Below are 24,606 nucleotides of genomic sequence, written 5' to 3'. Positions count from 1 at the left end.
GAGACTGGTGTTAAAATTGATGTCAGAGGCATCAAGGTATGGATTCCTTCAACTTTCTGTTGCAATGATTCACAGGCCGCGCCGCGTGACTTGCCTAGTAATGATGGCTCAATACCGCGATCCTTTGTCTTTCCTATTGGTATTGCGGTTTCAATTTATAGTCATAATAGTTACTAGCTAAGGTTTTCCGCATGCTTTTTCTAATACTAACAGTGGGAGAAACTTTTAAATTAGAAAAAAAAATTAATTAGTTAATAGTTATGAAATAAAAACCATTGTAAATAAAGTTTAAGCATAATTTATATTGAAATTTAATTTGCACAATATAAAAAGACAAAAAGTTATTAAACAAGGGGTCTCGTAATAACAAATGACTTCCCTTAAAAAGACGTCGAGGATGTAATGAAATTTAAAAATTACCCTTTTTGTAAAGTCTGGGCCTAACATTTACTTTACGGCTTAACTTTTGTATTTTCAGGATATATTTCTCTTGTTTCTTTTTTAAAAAAATACTGTTGAGTGAACTCTAATCTAGTTGGAACTTTAATTAAAGTTATAGCAGTTTTTGTTTTGACGATGGGGATAACTCAGGAACGTAACAAAAAAAACGAGTAGACATAGTAGTTTAACAAGAAATAATTTGTTTATATTTACATTTTTTCAGGCATTAACAAAAATTCCAATTTTTAACATAATTAAAAAATACAGAGTATTCGCACTATTATAATTGAAAACAAAAAAAATATTTATAGTATTACTTAAGAATAGACGAAGAAAGCCTTTAAATGATGACCGAAATGTGGAACAGAGACAATTATCAAAATGGAAATGTGTCAATTAATATAAATTAAAACATTTTTTTTTATATCATAAACCGTACGTCGATGTAGTCGTGACTAAACCTAGTTAAGATTCAGATCTCGCGTCCGCTTCGACCGTTCATACTAAATACGTGCCATTTAGCTTGTAGCTGACCAGATAACCGTCGGTTAAGCGCTGGGCGTTTTGTTTTATCATTGTTAACGAGCGCCCTCCCTTATCGCGAGTGCATTCCGCTTACAACAGAAACTTTCGCCGCGGTACTAACACGACTTTTGTTTAAGCGATGTACGATTAAAAGCTAGTAACAAAGTAGGTTTTTTCCGTGTGGCTCAATGGTTAAGAGTCTGTTTTAATGTCGACCAGGGTTCAAATCTCAGTTCATTTTATATAAAAAAATAAGGTAGTAATGATGCTTTTTATCGAGGTCGTTCACAGTATTTCGGTTAACTGAGCAAGTATTTAATACGATTGAACAAAATGTTATGTCAAAAAGACTTGAAATGTTTTATTGCACGCTATTACACTGGCTAAATTGAGACATTCAAGTAAAATAAATGCTCACGGTGACCTTTAAAGCGCAACATTGTAATGCTTCGTTTTCGGTCAAAGACGGGAAAAATGTTTGTAAAAATGTTATTTGAAAGAAGAAATTAATAATAATATATTTTTGGGGGTTGGGGAAGTTTTTTAAGTATGGTGTATATTTTTCATTAAAATATCAAAGTATTTAAAATATATTTAATATTTTTTGTAAGAATTCCAAATAAAATCTAGACCTTTAGTAGGATATAGTTTTTGATAAAAGTGGAATGGTGTTGACAATGGAACCCATTGTCGACAGTTAAAAGTTCGTGCCTTTAACTATTGGCAAATGTTAAAGGCACAAAGTACATGGAACAAAGTAGACCAATATAACCAGAATAGTAGACTAGTGAGCGCTAAAATGTTCATCAATGGTAAAACGAAAGGTGAGAGCATTGCAAATGAGTTTCTCCTAGTACTGGTAGTTGAGCTTCAGTTTCCTTTTATAGCGGGCGGCTATTTGAAAAATTGCACATCAATCGACCACTTCCCCGGTCATAAACGGTCAGCCGCTCCTCTGCCTTTGGTACTTTATAAAAAGTGCACTTTTGCGGTACCAAATGATTCAGAAGCGCTTTTACGTTCGTAAATTACCTTTTTTTTTCAAATTGCCACATATATTATGTTGGATAAAATATAAGTGTACCTTATATTTTAAATATACAGGCTACATACGTTTTTAGGAATATACTCTAATTTTATTATTAAATCCCCCAAAGGACCAATGAGTATTATCTTTTCAATATCAAACCACATTCAGAGGACTGAAAAGGTAATGTTAGTAAAAAAAACAGCTGGCAGCTTTTATATGGGGTTGAATTCAGTAGAAGTCATGTCTGGGGAGTAGGGAGATTAATGCCAGTGCCGTGTGTCCGAAATGTTTCTATTGCTTTTAGAAACGGTTACGTTTTGTTGTTTTATTTTATTAAACAAGTGTTTTTTAAAACGTTTTACTATTTTATTTGCGACCAGTTGTTTTTTGGGTTCAACTTTCAAGGGATACAAAGGATATCTATGAAATTATATTGTCATCCCATTGATTCTTTTTGATGTTTAAGCTGTTGATAAATATTTAAGCTTCTAAGTGTACTGTTCCTAGTTTACACTACATCCAATGAAATTACTGTGATTACAAGATTAATTACTGAGATGATAACCGTACTTATACCGTACAGGTCCACGCAGCGTGGGCAGGCCTCCCGCAAGATGGACCGATGATCTGGTCAAGGTTGCGGGAGTATCATGGATGCGGGTTGCACAGGACCGATCATCGTGGCGATCTTTGGGGGAGGCCTATGCCCAGCAGTGGGCGTTACGAGGCTGAATGGATGGATGGAACCGTACTTAACTTGTTATTTTGTGCGTGAAAAACACCAAGTGTATTTTTTTATTTTCCCAGACTTAATTTTTCGCGAGTTTATTTGAGACAGAAATTTAGTACCTTGTTATCCTTCTGCCAGGAGCAGATTCCCTTCTTGTCGGATATCCGGCACTTGAGCAGCGCGTCCTCGCCCGGGTTCACCTCCGTATACGTCGGCAATTCGACAAAACGTTGCACCGCATCTGGAATTTTTGGTATTTTTTTGAAATAATTCTCAAAAAAGTTATAAAAAATTTGACAAGTAAAATTCTTATAAATTGAATAAATTGCGAATTTAAATTAAATTATCTAATATATAAAATTCTCGTGTCACAGTTTTCGTTCCCGTACTCCTCCGAAACGGCTTGACCGATTCTCATGAAACTTTGAAACTTTGTGAGCATATTCAGTAGGTCTGAGAATCGGCCAACATCTATTTTTCATTTTTTTTTTAACTGCGCGCGGACGGAGTCGCGGGCGACAGCTAGTATATTATAGATTTTAATGAAAAATAAATGTAATCCTGTGAAAATATTACCAATTAAATTGAAACTATAGACTATGTAGGCTCTATTTAGGAATCAAACACAGCTCACATGTGCATTGCTTAGCAACTGAGCCAACGCAGTTGAATAATAGAAACTCGTAACCACTGTATACCAACTTCTAAATAAATTACATTAGTAAATATTTGCCCAATTTGACTTCGATGCAAAATTTAGTAGGAAATTTGCAGACGTACATTCACCAATGTTCCTTTGCAAACATATTGCCAAACAATAATATTACTCAAAGGAAATTGAATCTCCGAGTCGGCAGAGGCGACTGGAATATGCACCATTCACTTTAATAAGCAGCCGCTATTCTACATTTCTGTGGAACAGTGTTGAAAACTAGACATTTCGTACGAATTGGGCTATGTACACCTATAATAAAAATATGACGTTAAATGAGATCTATCCTAGTAATATTATGAATTCCAAAGTTTGATTAGACGATGTTTAAGTCAACCAACCCGCACTTGGCCAGCGTGTGACTATGGCCTAGTCACCCCTAACTTAGGGTAGGGTCCGAGCCCCTCAGTGGGGACGTATAGTGAGCTGATGATGAACTCCAGAATTTATAGACGGATTTTAATGAAATTTGGAGGAGAGATGGACACTATTTTTGTGGATGGATACCTTTTTTAATTCGTTTTATTTACTGGAATATCATTTTTTTCAATAATTAAATGCTTTCTCCAAAGAACTATTTGTGTCTGTGAGATGCGAAACAGACAACTTGTCTGTCTCGGATTCTCCGAAGCGTTATCGTTATTAAATATACTCTCATAATGAAATGTTAGCTATTTGAGAAAATTCCAGTTATGTTTCAAATAAACTTACATAAATTACGATCAAATTTAAAATTCCTTAAACATGTTTACAGATATTAATCAAAAGTTTTAAAGAAAATTACTTCAAAATTGACAAAAAACATTTTTATTTTTCCATACATTAAATACTGACGTTACGATTTTTTCGTCCACCGAAGTCAGTTATGTAATAAACTTGAGGAATACAAAAAACAATAAAAAGTAAGAACGAATTTAAAACGATTGTATAAATTTCTAAAGTGTCATGGATGTAAGAAAGTGTGACTCGTGCGTGGGCCGTTAGAGTCAGAGTAAGCGACATTTTTACGTGCACACGGGTACATATGTTGTAGAATTTGTATTCAGTGTGGATCCGCGTATCGCCAATCGAAGTAAGAAATGAAAACAAGAATTTTCTTTTCCAATGGACTGCACAATACAAGGATGCAAAACTTCCACTGTTAGGTATCTTTATGAGGTGAAGTTTATAGTACACTTGCAATATATTTTTTTAAATTGTAAGGTGCAATTGTTTTCCCAATGTATAAGTACCTATTCTTAGATTTTTGGGACTCCGCAGATGTGAGCTTTTTGTATGTTTAAAATATAGCGAACTTAAAATCTGTACTCAATGTTAAACCTATAAAGTGGATAGATTTGCCTGTTTGTTTCTATTGAATGGGCTCTGAAACTACTGAAGCAATTTGAAAAATTCTTTCACTGTTTGAAAGCTAAACTATCCCCGGGTGACATTGGTAACATATTTTTTTTTAATTTCGCGCGGACCAAGTTGCGGGCAACTGCTAGTAATTCTAATTAAATTAGAGTAAAATAATTACCTTGCAAATTAATTTAAACAACAATTCGAACCCAAGACCTGCAGATCGCAAGTCAAGTGCTTAACCCTTGAGCCACCGACTCTTTATTTTCGTCGGTAGAAATAGGCGATTTAATGCGGAAAGATGTTCAATAAAGCGGAAACCCACGTTTATTCTGAATTCTGATTATTTGTGATGAAGGGACCGTATTAAGTTTGTTTAGGAAACATTAAATAAGGTCATGCAAGGTTATTGCTGTTTTCTTTGAAAATACCACCTACGAGAGATTATTTTTCGGATAAAAGCGATTTTTATAAGTAATAGGAAAAAACATTTTTTGTACGAAATACAAATGACGGAATTTAAGCAGGTCAGATTTATATACGAAGCTTGATTTTACTAATTAGAAGATAAAATTTTAGGAGTTTAAATTGCATTTAAAGGAAGAAGGAAGGGGAAGGATAGGAATAGGTAATATTCTCTTCCTGAGCATTCCTTTGTCTACCGATTAAAGGGCCAGCGGTCGCTTGCTCTTTAGTCACATTATAATATATAAAAAAAATACATCAGATCAACAAGAAGCTAAATTCACTCATATTACAATTCACTGAATATTCAAACGTTTCATTAACTACGGCGGGTAAAAATACATCAACCTTATATTCCTGACGTTTCAGCAAACAAGGGCCGTAATTATGTCCCAGTCAATCAACCTTTCGCAACACAAACAATGTACACTGCGTAAATACACACCACAATTAAACTGTCAAGGAATTCCGTAAAAAAAGATAAGTTGGCGTTTACAGAAATCTATACGGTTTAAAGTTAATTTTATTTACATTAGTAACGATGTTTAACTACATCGCAGTGCGCGTGGTAGATAAGAACAGAACATCAACTAAAACATTTATAAGTAAAAGGAAATTTTAATAACTACAATTAATTCTTTGCCTATTTGAAAGGACGTACAAGTTCCTGTATGTTCTAAATTTTTCTTGCCTTCATGACAATTTTAAAATTACAGCATTCATCGTCGTTATTATCAAGTGACTCAATATTTTTTCTCATATACTTTAATAAATATAAAGAAAATAACTTCTTTTTCGTATTCCAAGAACTCACTTAATATAAAATAGACATTATGCCAGTCTTTTTGTTTGAACTTAAACGTTTTGGTATGAGTTATAATTTATATTAAAAAAATCTTAGATTAAACCAGTCAGTGACCGTAAAAGGGGCATATTTACGAAGCTCGTAAGCCGTTTTTAAAAGTTATTTCATTTGCATGTAAAAAATTATGAGTCCGTAGTTGCAGGCCGGCGAATTTTGGCAGAGTGCCTGACCTGTGGTTTGTTTTATTAATAATATATAATAATCTGATTGATTTTAATAATATTACAAGTCATAGGAACATTTATTTAAATTGATCCATTTAAAAATATGATCAAACTTAAAAGGTATACGGAAATTAATTTATGTCGTTTTAAAGAAGTGTACGAATTGCATATACAATTGACTTTACTATAGATAATCTTAAAAAAATGTTGTACAAGTATATGAAACAATTACAACTTGCATATTTTTTGGTATAATGTAAAAAATATAATAAAAAAGTTACATTTAAAAGACCAGTACAGAATTAAATTTTATAAAAAGCTACGGTACTGTAACCGAATCATAGTCTGTATTAAATAAACAAATTAAAGAGGATTATGTTCAAATATTACTTGTATTAGAACTTGAGTATTCGGTAACGCGCAGTCGGCAATTCAAACAAATTAAAAATACATATTTCTCCTGTGAGTTGTATTTAAATATTTTTAATATTTAAACTCTGGCTCATCGCAATTTGTTAGAATTAGGAGTACAATGATCCTATTTACACACAAGTAAATAAGTAGCGGAGCTGTAACTTCCCTAAACCTATTTTTTGCTAATCACTTAAGTGCTGGAATACAATAAGTAATTTGTTATGTATTAACAAGAGTTCATTCGTAACCAGAAAACATCACTGTGGTCGTAATTAGCCGAAAGCATCATTAGTAATGTTTCCAGATTTGATTTGTATTATCTTATACTAATTACATATGTGATCAGAATACATTTGTGACATTTCTAGAAAATCTTTTCTTATATTCTTAACTCGATATTCAACGAACATTACGAAAAAAATGTTCAATTAACTTATAACATGATGGTTCAAGAAATGTTTGTGCAGTAAATAATTACAACATATTTTCCGCACAATTGATATAGGACGATTGTTATGTTACACTCTATATCAAGACGCTTTTTACCACAGCAAAGCTTTCCCGCTAAATGAATACGTTCACACCTAAAAGCGCATTACGAAATTTTAGAGGTTTTAATACGTAAGCGAGTTTGAAACGCCCTCTAGCATTTTGCAGGACGTACTTTCGTTAATTAAAATTAATTTAATCCTCTCAAATATGAACTAGAAACATGTATTAATTAAAAACCGTGAAACTTTATAACATTTTAAGCGAACCACAAATAGTTATAACTGAACCCATTTGCATTTAATAGAGTTTCTTGGTAAAATAACATTAGGGTTCTAAAGTACGTAATCTAGCTTAACGTTAGCAAATTAAATAAATAACAGTCTTAAAATCCTCGCTAACAACAGGAAAGCCATTCATAAAACGAGGCCGTTACAGCAATCCATTCGTGGATGCATGATAATGCACCGCAGTATAATGCACTAGCTATATCTCTCGACATTCCACTGGCACGTTTAAGCTACTTATTGCACCCCCAAACAACATGCCACCCACTTTCCCATTAACACGAAATTTCCCATATTTTCGGCAAAACATTCTACTGAATATGATTAAAGTCGGTTTACATTCGCGAACACTGTTGTATGGAGTTTTAAATTTACTAAAATATTCATAGTATTACCAACATTCGCTTATCAAATCATCTTACCAAGTATAAAGTTGTGCAAATTTGATAAGCTTTTATCATAATATGCACACGCTGGGAGAAGTAATTTTGTTTCAGTTAAATATCTGATGCTCTTTAAAGAAATATAGCGGAACAGTTTTGTTGACACTTTCTTTTATTACCGTTAAATTTGACTGCCTGTACACTTGTATTAAAATATTGTTGTCCTTATTTTATCAAAGAAAATGATAGGGACGAAAATCTATATCTATATCTATATATATAAAAGAAAGTCGTGTTAGTTACACTATTTATAACTCAAGAACGGCTGAATCGATTTGACTGAAAATTGGTGGGCAGGTAGCTTAGAACCAGGAAACGGACATAGGATAATTTTTACCCCGTTTTCTATTTTTTATTCCGCGCGGATGGAGTCGCGGGTAAAAGCTAGTATTTTATAGTTTTATGAAAATGTTTCGACTATGCAGACTCACAGACAGAAACAAAATAAGTCCATTTTTGTTTTAGGACAAAAACAAAGTCAATCAATGAAAAGTATTAACTGTATTTGTTAAAATCAACAAATTATTTATTACCATAGCAGAAACTAATTCTCTAAAAGAAATTGTTAATATTTTCGTGTGTACAAACAGTCCTTCATTTCGTTTCTGTTTAAACCGTATAAATGATATTCTACAATTGTGAAATTTTCTAACGCTAACGGTTCGAATAATATAGTGACTTGAGTGCAGTAACAAGGAATCTGACAAAGACATTTGCATATAAAATATACGTATGAAAACTTGCGGCCGACATATGACGACCTCACGTTGAATTTCTTCAAAATTATTGCCCGCACATAAAAACTTCTTACTTTTATTAGTATGACTTTTTCGTTATTAATGTGTGGAAATATTTCGTTGCCTTTAGGACTAATGTAGGTTAAGGATCGGTTACACCAAGAAAAATTATAAGGTTTTACAACAATTGTAATTTTCGGTGCGTACATGGCCTTCATTTTGTATATATTTTACCATATATTCATCGCTTGATTAAGAAATAAAGAAGTATAATTATTACGCAAAGTATAAAGTTCCACCTTTTTTCGTAAGACTTCTTCCTCCATCATTATCTTTTGATGTATTCACAGCATTGTCATCCTTAATGAGAATAAAGAATGTATTCTAAGTATAAAATGAAGTTCTACTGAGTAAAAGCTATTAAAAAATGGCAAGCAACCTGGCAAATTACATTGTTAGCCGGTGCTCTATCGTACCTGACCCAAATGACGTTCAATCAAACGGGCAACCATAACAGACCATTTTTCAAAATAAACGACCTATACAATAAGGCTCATCAATCATTCTTCCCAACAAAAGGTGAGGTACGAAGTGCGAACTGCCCATACCATGCTAAGATACCAGAGGTCCGTGCTACTAAATATAATACAAAAGAAATTATATTAAAATTGTAAATCAAAATCATGTATTTCAAATTAAATCATTACTTGTATCACAGAATATCAAATTTTACTAATATAATAAATCTTTATCTGGATGGATGGTTGGAGGGATGTTTTTAGAAGGTATCTCCATCTCGCTGAAATTTGGCATAGATGTAGAACATAGTCTAGAAGAACACATAGGCTAGTATTAAGTTTTTTTTTAATATCACGCGGACGTAGTTGCGAGTGACAGCTTTTATAATATGAATAAAAAAAATTAAACCATTTACTCTGCGACTAATCAACGCTTTTACAAATCATGTCGTTATCAATTCCCTTCTCTTTGAAAAAGAAAAATAGAGAAAACGTGTTTTGTACAGCTTTGACAATGGAAAGTGATGTTTAGTTATGTAATGAAATAGGCTTAATTAGATACCTACTATTAGATATATCGCAAACAAACACTTAAACTATTCTTTTACACTTTCCTTTTATTTGCATAAATAATATGTTTTAATTAATTCGTATAATAATAAAAGTTTACAAAACAACTTTTTAATTTGTACTGAACTTTCTTATCTCATGCAAAGTTCGGGCTTGATTACTTTTTTCTCTCTCATTTTGCTATTAGAAACTGGCGGAGTAACTTTTAAACTTTTCGAAGTTCGCTTTGTCCGTGTAGTATAAACCAAATTGTCTATAATTTAAATATAATGCTTTGTATGTGATAGATTTATCATTGCGTGATAATGACGGATCGTGAGAAAGACATGTACGTCACGCGACCATTCAACAACTAATGTTTGTATTAATTCGATGCGTCTAATTTTATACATGTGATTTAACATGAATATAAAAGTAATTGTCTATCATCTTTTATTTTGTAACTGAATGACCTGTGTATTAATATTTTAACATTAGAACTTGATACTTCATAAGTTTATCCTATTTTTATCGCTTGAATAACAAACCAAAACCAGAGATTTCTAAACTTTTTTGTGAACCATCAAATTTATTTCCTTCCATCGTTTAGCATTCGGACCTTACTTGAACCATAGAAGGTCCAAGTGGTCCAGTACTTCGGAATATAGTACGTTTGTTTCTTATATGCGTCATCTTTTGCAGGACAAAAACTGGTAAAAATGAGAAAACCGAGTTGTAAAAATAAAAGCCTTGACGCATACTATGAACAATCGCCTTATAGAAATGTTTATCGAAGTAAAGTATGATAAGAGACAAAGTTGTTTTTTCTTAAATAAATGAACGCGATAATATCGACCATTAGTCATCATTGGGCCTAGCACGAATATTTGTAAGTATCGCAATCGAGATTTTTGGTTGTTATTACTAGAGCTAGTTGCACAAGTTTTAATCCAAATTTTGTCTTTGATGATACGAAGGCGATTGTCAGAAATATTCGTGCTAGGCCCACAGTAAAAATTAGATTGTAAATTATTCTTAATGTTAAGTCATTTTAGTAATTTTCATCTCCTGCCGTTTTCCTTATTGGTTGGCTTAGTATGTAGGTACTATTCTTCCATACATCTCTATCAGCCGTCATAATTGAATTCACCCCCTTCAATGTTTAACAAACTTGCCGGCGAATTCGCAGAATTAAAAAAAATCTTATTAAGTAGCCTATGTGTTCTTCCAAACTATGTTCTATATCAATGTTAAATAACAATTAGTATGATGTAAAGAGTTTTTGAAATCAGGATCTTTAAGTTTCTATTTACCTAAAGTAAATATAAAACCACATTACAAAGTAATAAAGCTTTGGATTCAAGTAATGGTCACAAAAATAATCTCTTGGACGACTTTATTGATATTTATTACAGAAACCAATAACCGAACCTCAATAAATATGTATATTGCAGCATTTAGGGTGGTACCGTCAACAAATTATGTAAAATATATGTAACCGCTGAACGCAAACAAGCAATAAAAATGTATTATGCAGGAGACGGTTCAAACAATGCTATCTAGGATCGATTTTAATAAGAATGAATTTATACCTTCAACAAAAGACATAAGAGTTACAATATTTTGTCAGTTTTTTTTTGTTTACTGTACTAACAAACAAATCAAGATGTGTTTGCGTGTACACTGTACAATGTCTAACAGTGGTAGACGCCAGCAACAACAACAGTTGCACGAATTGGCCGGCTCGCCCGTTGAAATACCACGACCACACAGACAGACGTCAAGTGGAAGCAATTTCGCGTACAGTCTGATGAGTGTGGTGCCGGAGGCCTAATTTTAGTCCTTTTTTCCTTTGAAGATTGATTTGACGGAGGAGGAGATGCATAGGAAGTTTAAATATTCTATTTTTGTGCGTCTCCTCCTTGGTCGATTGAGGGTAGGAAACGCATCTGCAATTGCGAATGTCTATGAGCAGCGGTCGCTTCGCTATTTCGGCGAATTCGTGTGGCCGTTGGCTCGTTTGCCACCTTGTATAATATAAAAAAAACATCATTGGTATATAATTTTGACATTTTGTAGTAAATAACGTCTTTTATAGTATTTGCTTAACAATGAAAAGAAAACAACTGTCATTATAAATTTATCGTCACTCTGAGGACCTCCGATAAAAAAATGGAGGGAACTATTTGCGTAGCATTTTTTTTGGCGGTTTCTGATTGGATCCTTTTCTCTAAACATTCACGTTTTAATATTAATATCCTAAGAAACCTTTGAGAATTGTAAAGAGGTATAGAGAAAAAAGTTATTGGTGTTTTGTACCGTAAAATATTTTTCTTACAAGCATAATACTTTAGATAAATATTTTCCACAACCTCTGTAGCGTATTTCAAATAAAATATATATTTGTGTTCAATACAACCTTTTCAAAGAACTTTCTCAACGATCTAAACATTTAACATAAGTCCTTATATATTTATTTTTTGTATATATTACTAAAATCATTGTGTATATAATATAAAATTAACCTTTCATATAAGAGTTATTTAGGTTATAAAAAGGGTTTTTTCCACTTAATCTGTTTGAATGGTGTAAGTAGAATTATAATCAGTTTCTTAAATATTTTTTCACTGAAATTAATATCTCTTAAGAATGTCATTTATTCTGTCTTGTATATAAATATGATGACACAATACTGTACAATAGTGTGTTTATACCTTTATGTGAATCGTGTTTGTTCTCAATGAGAGAGCCTCGATTACTTCATAAAGCATAAAGGAATTTTTGTTACTACAGTACTTATGAATTATCTTTTTATATATACTTCATTTCAATTGCCACTACCATCTAAATTATGCCACCTTTCACCAATCTATCCATCTTTTCGGAGACCAACCCTTACTGATGTACCTCTAGATTTAAATTTGAAGGTATCTTTATCTTTGTTTGTGAAAAAAATTTACATCAATATTACAGATAGTGTCCTATCTACCGTGCAATAAAGACTTCAAATGCTCAAACTCTCACTTTGCGTTAGCTGAACCATCACAGTCTTTAGACCGTGGAATAGAAAGTAAGGTTTTACTGTCACAGTTTAATTAAATATATCAATATTTATTGATAGCGTAATTGAAATTAAATGATGTAAAGCGCATTCCGGTGCAGTGCGGACGTAGCGGTAAACTTAATGTAATTTTAATGATCCCTGCAGGCAATCAATTCGACTTTCCGAAAATTAAGCAGTTTCAAACGAATATTTATGGTACAAATTTGAGAGATTTTGAAAGCGATATTTCTAAGGATATATTACAGATATTAGAGGATATACTTTCAAGAGTATTAGTGTATTATTTTAATTTATTTAAAGTAATAAATAAGTAAAAATACATCTGTTACATGTAATAAGAATAGTACGCGTAGTTCTATTTTAAGAATGAATAAAAAACAAAACGTAACATTAAAGCGTGATAAAACTTAACGAAAAAGGAACCCGCCCCATTGTGTTTAAATACAGGGGGTGAGATTTAAAAACAATGAGGCGTGACCCAATTTATGATACCAGTTATTTTGACATATAATTATGGAACTAAGAGCTGTTGGCAAAGAGATATTAATTTTATATTGCTATCGACTTTGTGAGTTTTTTTCTATAATCTAGTAGTTGATTTCTTCTACGATATTTCGAGATTGCAGTCAAACACAGGATGTTTATTGGTACATATTTGCTAATGTATAAATGACCTTTCCTGTCGTCTCCTTATCTGTTTCTTGAGAACGGATGGGACTGGTAATAATTCTCAGTACATTTATAGTAAATCTTGTTAACATGTTATTCGTAATCAAACTATACTAGATTTCTGTATAGGCAACAATTAAACAATGCCACATTGTATTTTATATTAAACGCATTTTACCTTTCGGACAATGGTGTTGTCTTAAGCGATTAAATCATTGTATTAGCCGTATAAAGCGCAAGCTGAAGTATAATAATGACGTTGTCACTACATTCTTGAAGCCTTGACATTGGCCTAACAAAACGAAGTGTCGACAAAAAGCTCTCAATGTCACGCCTTTACAACTCGAACGATTCTCACGCGGTGCCCCGAACAAACAAAACTAATACGCAGCCTGTAACACGACACGGACCGCCCGCTTTCTCAAATCTTCGACCATCGCTCGTTCAGCACTAAATCTGTAAACACGCCAGAGTACTATAGCAGCAATGCTTAGTAACTTAAGAGTTAGAATCGAGAGTGAGGAAGGTCCGCGATAGAATATCCAACGGCGAGTCTAATGCAATAAAAGGAAGAGAATAGCCGCAAAGCTTCGACACGTCTGAATATAAGTCAACAATTCGACCATCCCGTGGGAACGGTCCGTGGGCGTTGTGGTAATTGCCTAGTTTACCTACAGCCTTACAGACCCTCAAAGCGAATATTAGTAATATAATGATAGGCTACGGCATCGGGAATGTAAGGGGAATGTACGGGTCGGGAAGATTATAGGTCCCGAGTGAATTATTGAGCAGGTCATATTTTATTTGTACAATAATAATGCAGCCGCTAACGGTGCACTTACAAAGCGAATTCGTAATAAGGCTTTTGTTACTTACCAATAGAAATATATTAGTTATTGAATTATTAGTGAGGGAAATAACCGTTAATATATTTTGTACTATTATTAGTTACATTAACTGTATTTAAATTATACTTTAATTCAACTATTCTTTTTATATTTTGTAGTAGCATTTTACACTTTGGTATCCGTTAGTGTGGAGAGGTTGTAATAAAAAAGGTGTGAGCGAGCTCCCTCTGTGATCAGTGATCCGTAACGGCTTCCATTCGCTCTCGTTGCACTCAACCAATATTTGTTTTACTCGACGATGACTTGTGTAAAATGAAATTAGTTGATGAAAAAAAAACTCTCCCGGCTTAAAAATGTTTGGAAAATTATTAATTCGTAATAGTAAAACCGTACTAGTACTGGTCCCATCGGCATTGCTTGAAATTATTGCTGTCAATAAGTCAATCTTTAGTAACATTATAACGAGGAAAGATTTTATTGTTTGTGTACCCAAACTAATGAACCCATTTGAAAATATTCTTTCACTGTTGGGAAGCTACATAATCCCCGGGTGACATACCTAGAATTTTTTTTAAATTTCACGCGGACAGTCACTGACAACTGTCATTCTCAAAAAATTTAAATAGTTATATAAGGGTATTTCGAACTACCCTATTCTCATGATATATATCATAATGACAACAGTAAATCAATAATTCCAATTGATCTTAAGAACAACTAATCAACATCTAGTATTATGCTAGGGACAGCCGAGGCTATGCACCGTCAATTTCAATACATTCAAGAGAAATATATTTCAATATATAAAGAAAATTTATTGAACTCTTAATTTTTTCCACTACTTCTCGTATCCAAAGCTTTCGATTTACCTATTCCAATCTCACTAATATTATAAATATGAATGTTTGGATGGATGGATAGATGGATGTTAGAAGGTATTTCTAGAACGGTTCAGAAAACAGCCTTCTAATTAAGTTTTTTTTTTCATCCCTCGCGAACAGTCACGGGCGACAGCTAGTCTGTATAATTGATGACTTAAATATGATTGTCGATGTTTGTTAATGCATCAGGTAAATATTTTAACACGTATTATAAATATAAACAAGATTATTGTGATAACATTACATACCAAAAATGAGCGATTGTTTATTTGGGATGGTGCGGCCCACGTCACGCGTCGCATTATTTATTGACACTTCATCTTATTTGCCCAACGATCCTTCGCCTATCATTCATATGGCCGATAGCCGATCATGATTTGAAACCTTATAAAAAAGGATTTCTGTACTAAGAAATGAGTTTTCGATATTCAAAACAAATATTTTTTCCGCTCGTAATATTTGTACACTGATAAATAGAGTAAGAAATTTAATATAACATAAGATTAAAAATGTCTTAATAAACTTGCATTGATACGAGGAATGCCTATTTTCTGATATGCGAACTGACTGACACGTGTTAAAACAAGTGACATACGAATTAATATTACCTAAAACAGTTTATTATAGATAATAATAATATTATATGTATATTGTACAATATATTATACAATATTGAATAGTTTAATGAAATAGAGATTTAAATTAAATATAAATTACGCTAGAACCTAAAATTAAAAACCTCAAAAAATAATATATAAAAACTAAAATAAAGGACTCCCTTTAGGCAAGGTTCCGAAGATACTAGCAGCGTTCCCCATCTGAATAGCTAGACTAATTCTTTTTCCGATGTAGCTGCCAGCTCTTCGGTCTCCTGTGATGTCGACTAACCTTTTTACTATTTCCTTAAAAAGCCTTCTAGCGCTATGACCCCACGGACCAAGGGTCTCGACACCAAATGGGACAAATTCATATTAGTAGCCTAAATAACAATTAAATAATAGACCATTAAGACATTTTTATAACACAACTTATTTAACAGAACTTACAAACAAATGAACTCATATATTTAGATTCAGTTGTTTAGGATATAAAGAAACAAAATCATTATCAATCCACTCCAGTTATTTTATGCATTTAATTTATTTAAAATATACACAACTTACATTGCATGATATAGTTATTACTTTTGTATGCGGTTTCATAGAATACTTTTACGCATACAACGAAGGAGAATATCGTAAATAATATTGTTCAAATACTCGGAATTTATGTCCGCTTTAAAATAATGGAGGCGTGGACGCTGCAGTAGAATGAATGTGATTTCAATTGAATTTATTTGTCATCTTCTATAAAATATGTTTTACATTATTAATGGCTCAATAGCTATTGATTAAATAAACGAGGTTGTAATAGTATTTTTATTTTTTTTAAATTCTGAAGTCTAGGTCTAAGTCTAAGTACCAGAAGCAGATTTAAATACTTGACTTATGTATTAAATTCATTAAATATCAGTAATTGCATCCATAATATGGGTTAAATATGCAACGAACTATACAAACAAAATTAACACGACAATCCAATTACGTGGCAAAGGAACAAAACACGGAGCGATAATAAAAAGGTAAATAGGAGCATGGTAGCGGCACAAAAGCACTTCCTGTGAGCGTTTGACAGTCAACATGCTTCGGTATGTGGGCGTTATCAAGGTGAATGAAAGGGATGATAATGTGTATTACTACGACTATTTTATCAAGGACCGATGGAATGCAAATCTTTTTGGCCAACGCACATAAATAAATAGTTCAAGAAATACAATTCATTAAATTTTCTTCGTATGTGGTTTAATATACAAAATTGGCTACATAAGCCACATGCGAGCACACCAACGTCAAAACCGGAGCTGAAGACAGTCGCCGTGGCCGATATCGGCCGGGATTACATCATCATCATCAATATACAAATCATTTAACTATACAATTAATAAAATAATAGATTTGTTTGTATGTTACAACGAAACTAAAACAATCATAATTCACAAATATGATGTACTTGTGTTGCTTATAATGAAAAATAAATTTTTAATCTTTTTTCTGTCCGTTTTTTTCCCGGATAATCTCCGAAATGGCTGGACCGATTTTGAAGGGACTTACTGGTAGATAGGTTAAGTATACAGGAGTAACTAAGACTATTTTTTTTAATTCCAAGCTAACGAAATCGCGCTGACGGTATCGCAGATTTTAAATACAAAATAATGTTATTGTTTTGAGTAATTCACAAATTGGTTTTATTTTATTAGCCTAGTGAGATTATAAACTCACAGAGATGATGACTTGAATTGCGTGTAAATAAAACACATTCAAAAAACGTATTTTGTTGCACAAACATTTACTTGCTTCATACTTAAATTTCGAACGTAAAATTGTCACAAATCCCCATTCCTTGTGATAGAGTGCCAAGAAAGCTAAGTCTTTATTTACTGTATACATTTAACCTTTGAAATTTATCTCACTACCGGTGTCGCATTTACATTATTATTTACAAAACAATTTGAACATTTCAGAAGTTGTTTTCAAGAATGCGAAGAAAAAAGTATTTGGGAAGCTCTAAGAGGCATATGATACCAAATGGCCGAAATAGTTTCTAATAACTTTTCCAAGTAAAAAAAAATAAAAATAAAAGTTCACGCCTTTTTATTGTCACCTCGTATGAAAAAGTAACGATTTTGTTTAGTATTACTATAGGATCATAAATCAATTTTATCTGGAGTTCGCACCGTCAAAGCATTTAGGTACATAAAGTAGAGAGAGAAAGAGAGAGATTTAACAGTCCGAGATACTAGTTAAAAGTTAATGCCCTCGAGCCTAGTTACTCTTAAATGAGGTTTAAGGCTAAGGGCCATCTGTGCTCGGCCACCTCACGCCCGGTGAAGCTGTAAATGCCTCAAGGCAAACAGTGACAACTCGTTCACAAAAAAATCCTATTAATAATCTTAATAATATTATTTAATCGATTGATAATGATGGAATTAATTAAGTCTGGGGAAATTGGTGAGGATTTATAATGAAATTACTGGCTATCGATTTACGAGGTCCGTATAATCGGACTAGTGCTCTAATTTACGAACGTCGAATTGGTTTTCGTAGAGGATGTGAAATTAATTATGAATCGATCAAATTAGGATTTAATAAATCTGTCAACAAAAATTTAAATTAAGCCGTATAATGAGTATATTTTCAATACATTGCAATAGAAAAATTATTTACAACGTTTTGTTAAAAAAAGTCACAACATTTTTCACACAGAAGTTTTAAGGATAGATTGATAGGACGGATAAATTTGGGAAACTATTTCGAAATTATAAATAATTAATTAAGGACTGCACTGAAATCAGCTCGTGATAGGATCAATTAGTCGCGTCGTCGGCAAATGGCGTGTGTCTGAGAGCAAGACAAAAGTACGAGAATTTGATAGACATTATATGTGATTAAATTAGCCAACAAAGCAGGGAAAATCTATTTTCATTCCAAAGTTCTCCTTATATCGACTTTTCACCTTTCATTGGTGTACGTGATTAGAATTCATCAGGTGTATTTATTGCAACAAATAGTCTGCACTGTTGATGGTTTAAACTAAAATGCACAAACAAATGTTTGTGTTTTATAGAATACATTTTTATTGGTTACGATCTGAATTTTTTTATAGAGTGTAGATCATACACGTTTTGAACTTGAGACATCAATAAGCAGTATTGAGACCAACAGCAAATTTAAACGTTAAATAAAATAAATACATTGCATTAAATGATGTAATTTCTGCCTACTCTTCAGAACAGAACGTATAAAACACGTAGCGGTTAGCCACTTTACGTTTGTGCCTTGTTTAAATTAAGTTCTCGGTTCACAACTCAAACTGTGTTTTATATTGGCTAGAAAGCTAAGTTTCTTATCTGGATTTAATTACTGTGTGTTACATTAACTGACAAATAAGTGAGGCTTCGTACTGGCTACTTTTAACTTTTATTCGAGAGCTGATTGTTAAATGGTAAAGTACATTATTTAAGTAAGTAACATAAATTGAATTATATTATAATTATTAGTAATAAACTTTATTGAGCAAAAACAAAGCTTTGCAGCTTGTTTTATCGTTTTAGTTTAAATAGCAATAAGAAGCTGTGATGTTGAGACTGTACGAAGGCGATGTAACTGACATTACACAAGCTGCTGCTGGCGATTGTTACCCTAAAACTTTCGTAAGCAAAAACCATAACTTTCATGTATAAACATTCCTTAAATAAATAAGTATCGAGCTCGAGTTACAATGTTAAATATACGATGTAAAAGTCAGTTGTTTCTTTTCCTCACATTTGCTAGGTTTGTTTTAGTTAGTTTTTTGTTTCAGCTCTTTCTTTTGTTTTTTGTTTTCTACTCAACTATTCGAGCGTATTTATCAACAATGGGATGAATAGCAATGGACAGCAGTAAAAAAAAAATAGAATTGTCTATTTTTTTAGTGCCCTCACCTACATACCTACTTAAATAAATCTACATTAGTTCTGTTATAATGACTAAACATTTCAAGTTAGTAGAAAATGCATTATTTGTTACATTAAGAACGAAAAAAATATTTTTAATAGTTTATACTTAGTTTTTGTATTTGAACAACAAAAATTAACCACGACTAACCGTATTGTAAGCTAACGATTCCCTGGAAGAAGTTATGTCTCTTAACCAAGTGTTTGGGCAATGGAAACCTATGTTTGGGCCACATGTTTCTCTTGTTTGGTTTATCATGTAATCAGTAATGTACTCAGTGAATTTCATGTTTCTATCTATCAGGTAGTGAAGTCTTTTAGGAAGCGATAACATGTTTTTCAATCCAATAACATTAAGTGAATTGTGTTACAAAGTATGACTTTTATATTCACAAAAGCAATAACAACTACGATGTTAAAGTATCGGAAATTAATTTTTCACTTGATGTTTCCATAAGCGGGGTCTACTCGCAAATATTTTATGGCTTGCTGCACTCGCTTTGACCGTTAATCGTTGTATGGAATTGCCGGGCTTTTGAACGTTAAAGCGAACGTAAAGAGAATGCTAATTTATAAGACAATGTTATTTATGATTTTACTCTTTTATTGTGTATGGCAGACGTTTATCACATATTCATCACTCATATAATAACATGTTTCAAGATCTTCTCTTAAAACAAAGACAAGAGAAGGTCTCATAAAATTCTCCTTTTTCATTCTCTTTTACAAAAAAAACATAGAAATAAATCTGTAAGTCTTTTTCAGTGCTGTCAGAAAAGCCGTACTACATACTAGTAGATTTCTACACTTTATTTTTAACGAGTCGAGAATAATAAAAAAAACTTAATGATGTAACAAAAGGAAAAACGTAAATTGAACATCTTAGACATAAAAAAGACAAATTTAGTTTAGTAATTTAGATGTAGGATGACTGGTAGAAAGATAAAAGAGTTGATTAAAACCGCTTGACAAAGTACAGAACGTAAAAAAAATGAAAAACAACATTTAATTGAGCGTGTAGCGAAATTGGACGAGGAAATGTTGCAGGAAAATCCATCATCCCAAACCGTCCCAAGAGTGTCGTTTGAGGCGATGGTATAAAAATGAGAGAAAAGATAAGCTGGAATTCATCAACACTCACTTTAAATATCAAGGCATTTTAGGTTTGTTTCCATGCTTACTCTATTATGCATTGATAAATGGATAAGCTTGGAAATGACAGCTTTTGCTTCAGTCCGAATTAAACGGGTTAATTCTATCTAAATTATCAGTTCGAATCCACACCATCGTTACAAGCCGCTGTATCAGCTTCAAAATGTTTAAAGTCAAATAGGCACAAAATACGACGTCGTATAGCCAGTCCATTTATAGAAGTGCTATTATGAGAAATAACAAGACAAAAGGGGAAAGAGTGTAGATTTTCATTCGATGAATGTAATAAATGAGTGAATGAATAAATTAATTCATATAAGGATTGTATTAAAGAGGATAGGAGGCAAGAAAGGAGTGAATTCAAATACATACATTTACATTAAATATAACAGTGGTGGACGCCAGGAACAACATCGGTATCACAAATGAGCCGGCTCACCCAGTCCAATACAACGACCACACAAAAGACATACGTGAAGTGGAAGATATTCCGCCACTCATCTGATGAGTGTGTTGCCAGATACTTAATTTTAGTCCTCTTTCCCTTCCCACCCTTTTTTCAAAAGGTAATGATTGAAAAGGGCAGTGGATTTGACGAAGGACGAGACTTATAGGAAAGGGATATATTCTCTTTCTGTGCGTCCTTTCCTCCATCGATTAAAATCTGTAAGTGCAGATGTCTATGGGCAGCGGTCTCTTCGCTATTTAGGCGAATCAAGTGACCGCGTGCTCTTTTTCCACGTTAAAATAACATAAAAACTTATATATTCAAAACTAGTTCGTAATGTTCATTTTTCAAATTACAACCATAACCGTACCTCAATCTGAAGGTCGTAAACCACAGAGCTAGTGGAATAAAAACGATTCTTTAACAAAAACGGAGCGGTTACGTTGCGCCGTCGTCCCCAGATAAGGTTGCGGTCTTGATATCGTTGCGATATATTTTTTCTACCATTTAAACACCTTGTCCTCTTTGCTCCAGCGGTTAAGTACTTTCGACCGGCTTTGCAACTTGCTTGTTACGAATAATCTAATAGGTGGGTTTCGATTGCAGTTTTATGTTAATACTAGCTGTAGAATTAGAAAAATAACTTAATAAATAACCTCTGTGTTCTTCCAGACTATGTTGTACAGATGTGCCAAATTTCATCAAGATCCGTTGAGCCGTTCCGGAGACACCTTCAAACAATCATCCATCGGTCCTACTAAACTTTCGTATTTATATACTGTTTTGCCCAATGAATGAAAGGTATGGTTATATGAATTAATTGTCTTAGTGCATTTTTACACATTAAAAGTTCACGGCTGACAATGTCATTTAATGTACATGGATGTATTTTAGAAAGTTTCTGTATGTAAGTTAATCATACAAATATGTATATTTGAAAGTGTTTTACTGCTTTATTAAAGTCAAATTGTTTAGATAAGTTTGTTATAAGTATTCACGTTTTGCACTTAACACGTTCCATGCCACGATTTATTTGTAATAAAGAGCTTGCGAAGGGAGCAGCACTGAACGTGTTAATAATAAAAGATAGTCAATTTTAATCGTCCACCTTATTTTGGTTAATAAATCGTTTTTGATAATCTCAATGTAACCTTTTATTTCTTTATAAACTCAGTAAGTTAGATGTAATTCATTACTAATTGACTTCTTAATTCATACGTAAAAAAGCATGACTAAGATTTGAGTAGCAATGTTATTTACTGTATCTTTTTTTTCTTAAACTTCATACCGGTTAATTATTGCCGTATCGTCTTTAATTTTGAAATGCTAATTAGATGAGGCTCTAGAAGAAAAATCTGAAATGTACAAAATAAATTTCATATTAAAATGTCATACAGAGATAATTTCTTATAAAATGTTTTATATCTCTGAAATAAAATTAAATGTTGAGCGAATAATTTTTGACATAAATTATTTAATACATTAATGTTAATAAATAATAGTAAACGTATTTGAGAATAACATTAAATATACAGGGTCATAGTAAATATTATTTATGGTCCCTTTGTTCTAAATCAGACGAGGAAAAGGGCCTTTAAATTAATTATTAATAAGAAACCGATTCCATACGTCTATTGGGTTACAGTCCACGAAAAATTCCTTTATTATTTCATGTACTTTCCTCCGGGCACCTCTGAACAGGCCTTTGAATTGGAACGACACCGTTTCGACAATAGACATGAAAACAAACATAGACATCGTCGCACGTTTGTATGTGTTACTGAACGATCGTGAAAGCCGCCTGTTTGCACTTTACCTAAGAAAGAAAAATTTAGTCCTGTTTTCTTCCTCCATCGATTAAAGGTAAGCAACGCATCTGCTATTGCGGATGTCTATGGACAGCAGTCGCCATTTCGGCGAATTTAGGTGGCCTCTTGCTCGTTCTAATCTACCAATCTTAATATCAAATAGCTAGAAATATAACTCATTTACAAAAATGTAACGTTATACTTCGATATTTTGTGTAGGTGACACTTCATTTTCCGTCATTCCTAAGAGGTAAGAGGTCTCTTATCAGCCGCTGGTTAGATGTGTTTTTTGGATGTACAATTTGCCGAGTTTATACATTATCCATAGGCAAATTATAAACGCGTTGCATTCCCAATCGTTCGGTGACATGTATAACGAAATGCTTTGTACACAAAGCATACCGCAGTGGTAAATAATGAAAGCAATTCAAAAGATATTCGATTTTGTCTGAGTAATAATGATGGAGACACGAGTATGGGGGCGCATTGAAAGAGATTATTTTTTTCAAAGAAATGATAGCAATAGGGACATGCAGATATGTTCCGTTTCATTTGACAGTACTATTCAATGGAGATCTCAATTTCATTATGTTTGTTATTTGTTTGCTCTGATTATAAAAAATATACATACTTGTGAAGACAAACATCATGTAATAATAAATAAATAAATTGTAAACTCTCATATATTCGTAATTTATATAATCCGTTTCAATCTATATCTATATATATAAAAGAAAGTCGTGTTAGTTACACTATTTATAACTCAAGAACGGCTGAATCGATTTGACTGAAAATTGGTGGGCAGGTAACTTAGAACCAGGAAAAGGACATAGGATAATTTTTACCCCGTTTTCTTTTTCTTTTTTTTTATTCCGCACGGACGGAGTCGCGGGTAAAAGCTAGTTTAGGATATTTTTTATTTGAAGGATACTGACATACATTTTTTACTTTACAAAAATGATATATATTGCTATCCCTTTCATGCTCTTCGTAAAACAGAGATAGCAAATATGTTTCAATACAAGTATTTATACAGTGGAATTCCACAATAATTAGAATAGTACCGTGTTATAGTTGTTAGAGTAAATGTCAAATAAGTTGTAGTAAAGATTCACGACATTACTATCGATGACCAGTGATTTCATCAGCGCGGAATAAAAAGAGAAGAAAAAAATAGCCTTCTTTACTGCTGCATACATAAGCTACCTTTCAGTAAATAGTCCCGGGAAATCGGTCCAGCCTTTTCGGAGATTAGCTTAAACACAATCGGATTTGCAGACAGACAGACAAACGTATATACATCACGTGTATGAAATAATTTTTTTTTACATTTATACCGACACTAATTTTATTAATTTTAAGATGTACTAAGGAAATATCTAATAAAATATAGTGTAATTTCTCTCAAAGGATTCAACGTAAAATGAAGCGGCACAAGCATTAAGGCTACACTAGCGTGTAAAATATCTTCTCTACGGACCAGTGCATTATATAC

The 24,606-nt window shown here is 32.7% G+C and overlaps 1 protein-coding gene across 1 annotated transcript in view; it reads right to left on the bottom strand.

The window, feature by feature from the left end:
* The window catches only part of LOC106717761 (kin of IRRE-like protein 3), a 61,998-nt gene that overhangs the window by 26,537 nt on the left and 10,855 nt on the right, over nt 1-24,606 (bottom strand). Inside the window, exon 2 of the mRNA XM_045680576.1 lies at nt 2,846-2,967. Within this exon, the coding sequence (XP_045536532.1) occupies nt 2,846-2,967 (122 nt within the window). The remainder of the gene's footprint in view (nt 1-2,845; nt 2,968-24,606) is intronic.

This window comes from Papilio machaon, chromosome 13 (assembly GCF_912999745.1).
Source record: "Papilio machaon chromosome 13, ilPapMach1.1, whole genome shotgun sequence".
NCBI classification, from domain to species: Eukaryota; Metazoa; Arthropoda; class Insecta; order Lepidoptera; family Papilionidae; genus Papilio; species Papilio machaon.
The sequence above is the reverse complement of the archived record's forward strand: the minus strand, read 5'-3'. Positions and strand labels throughout refer to the sequence as shown.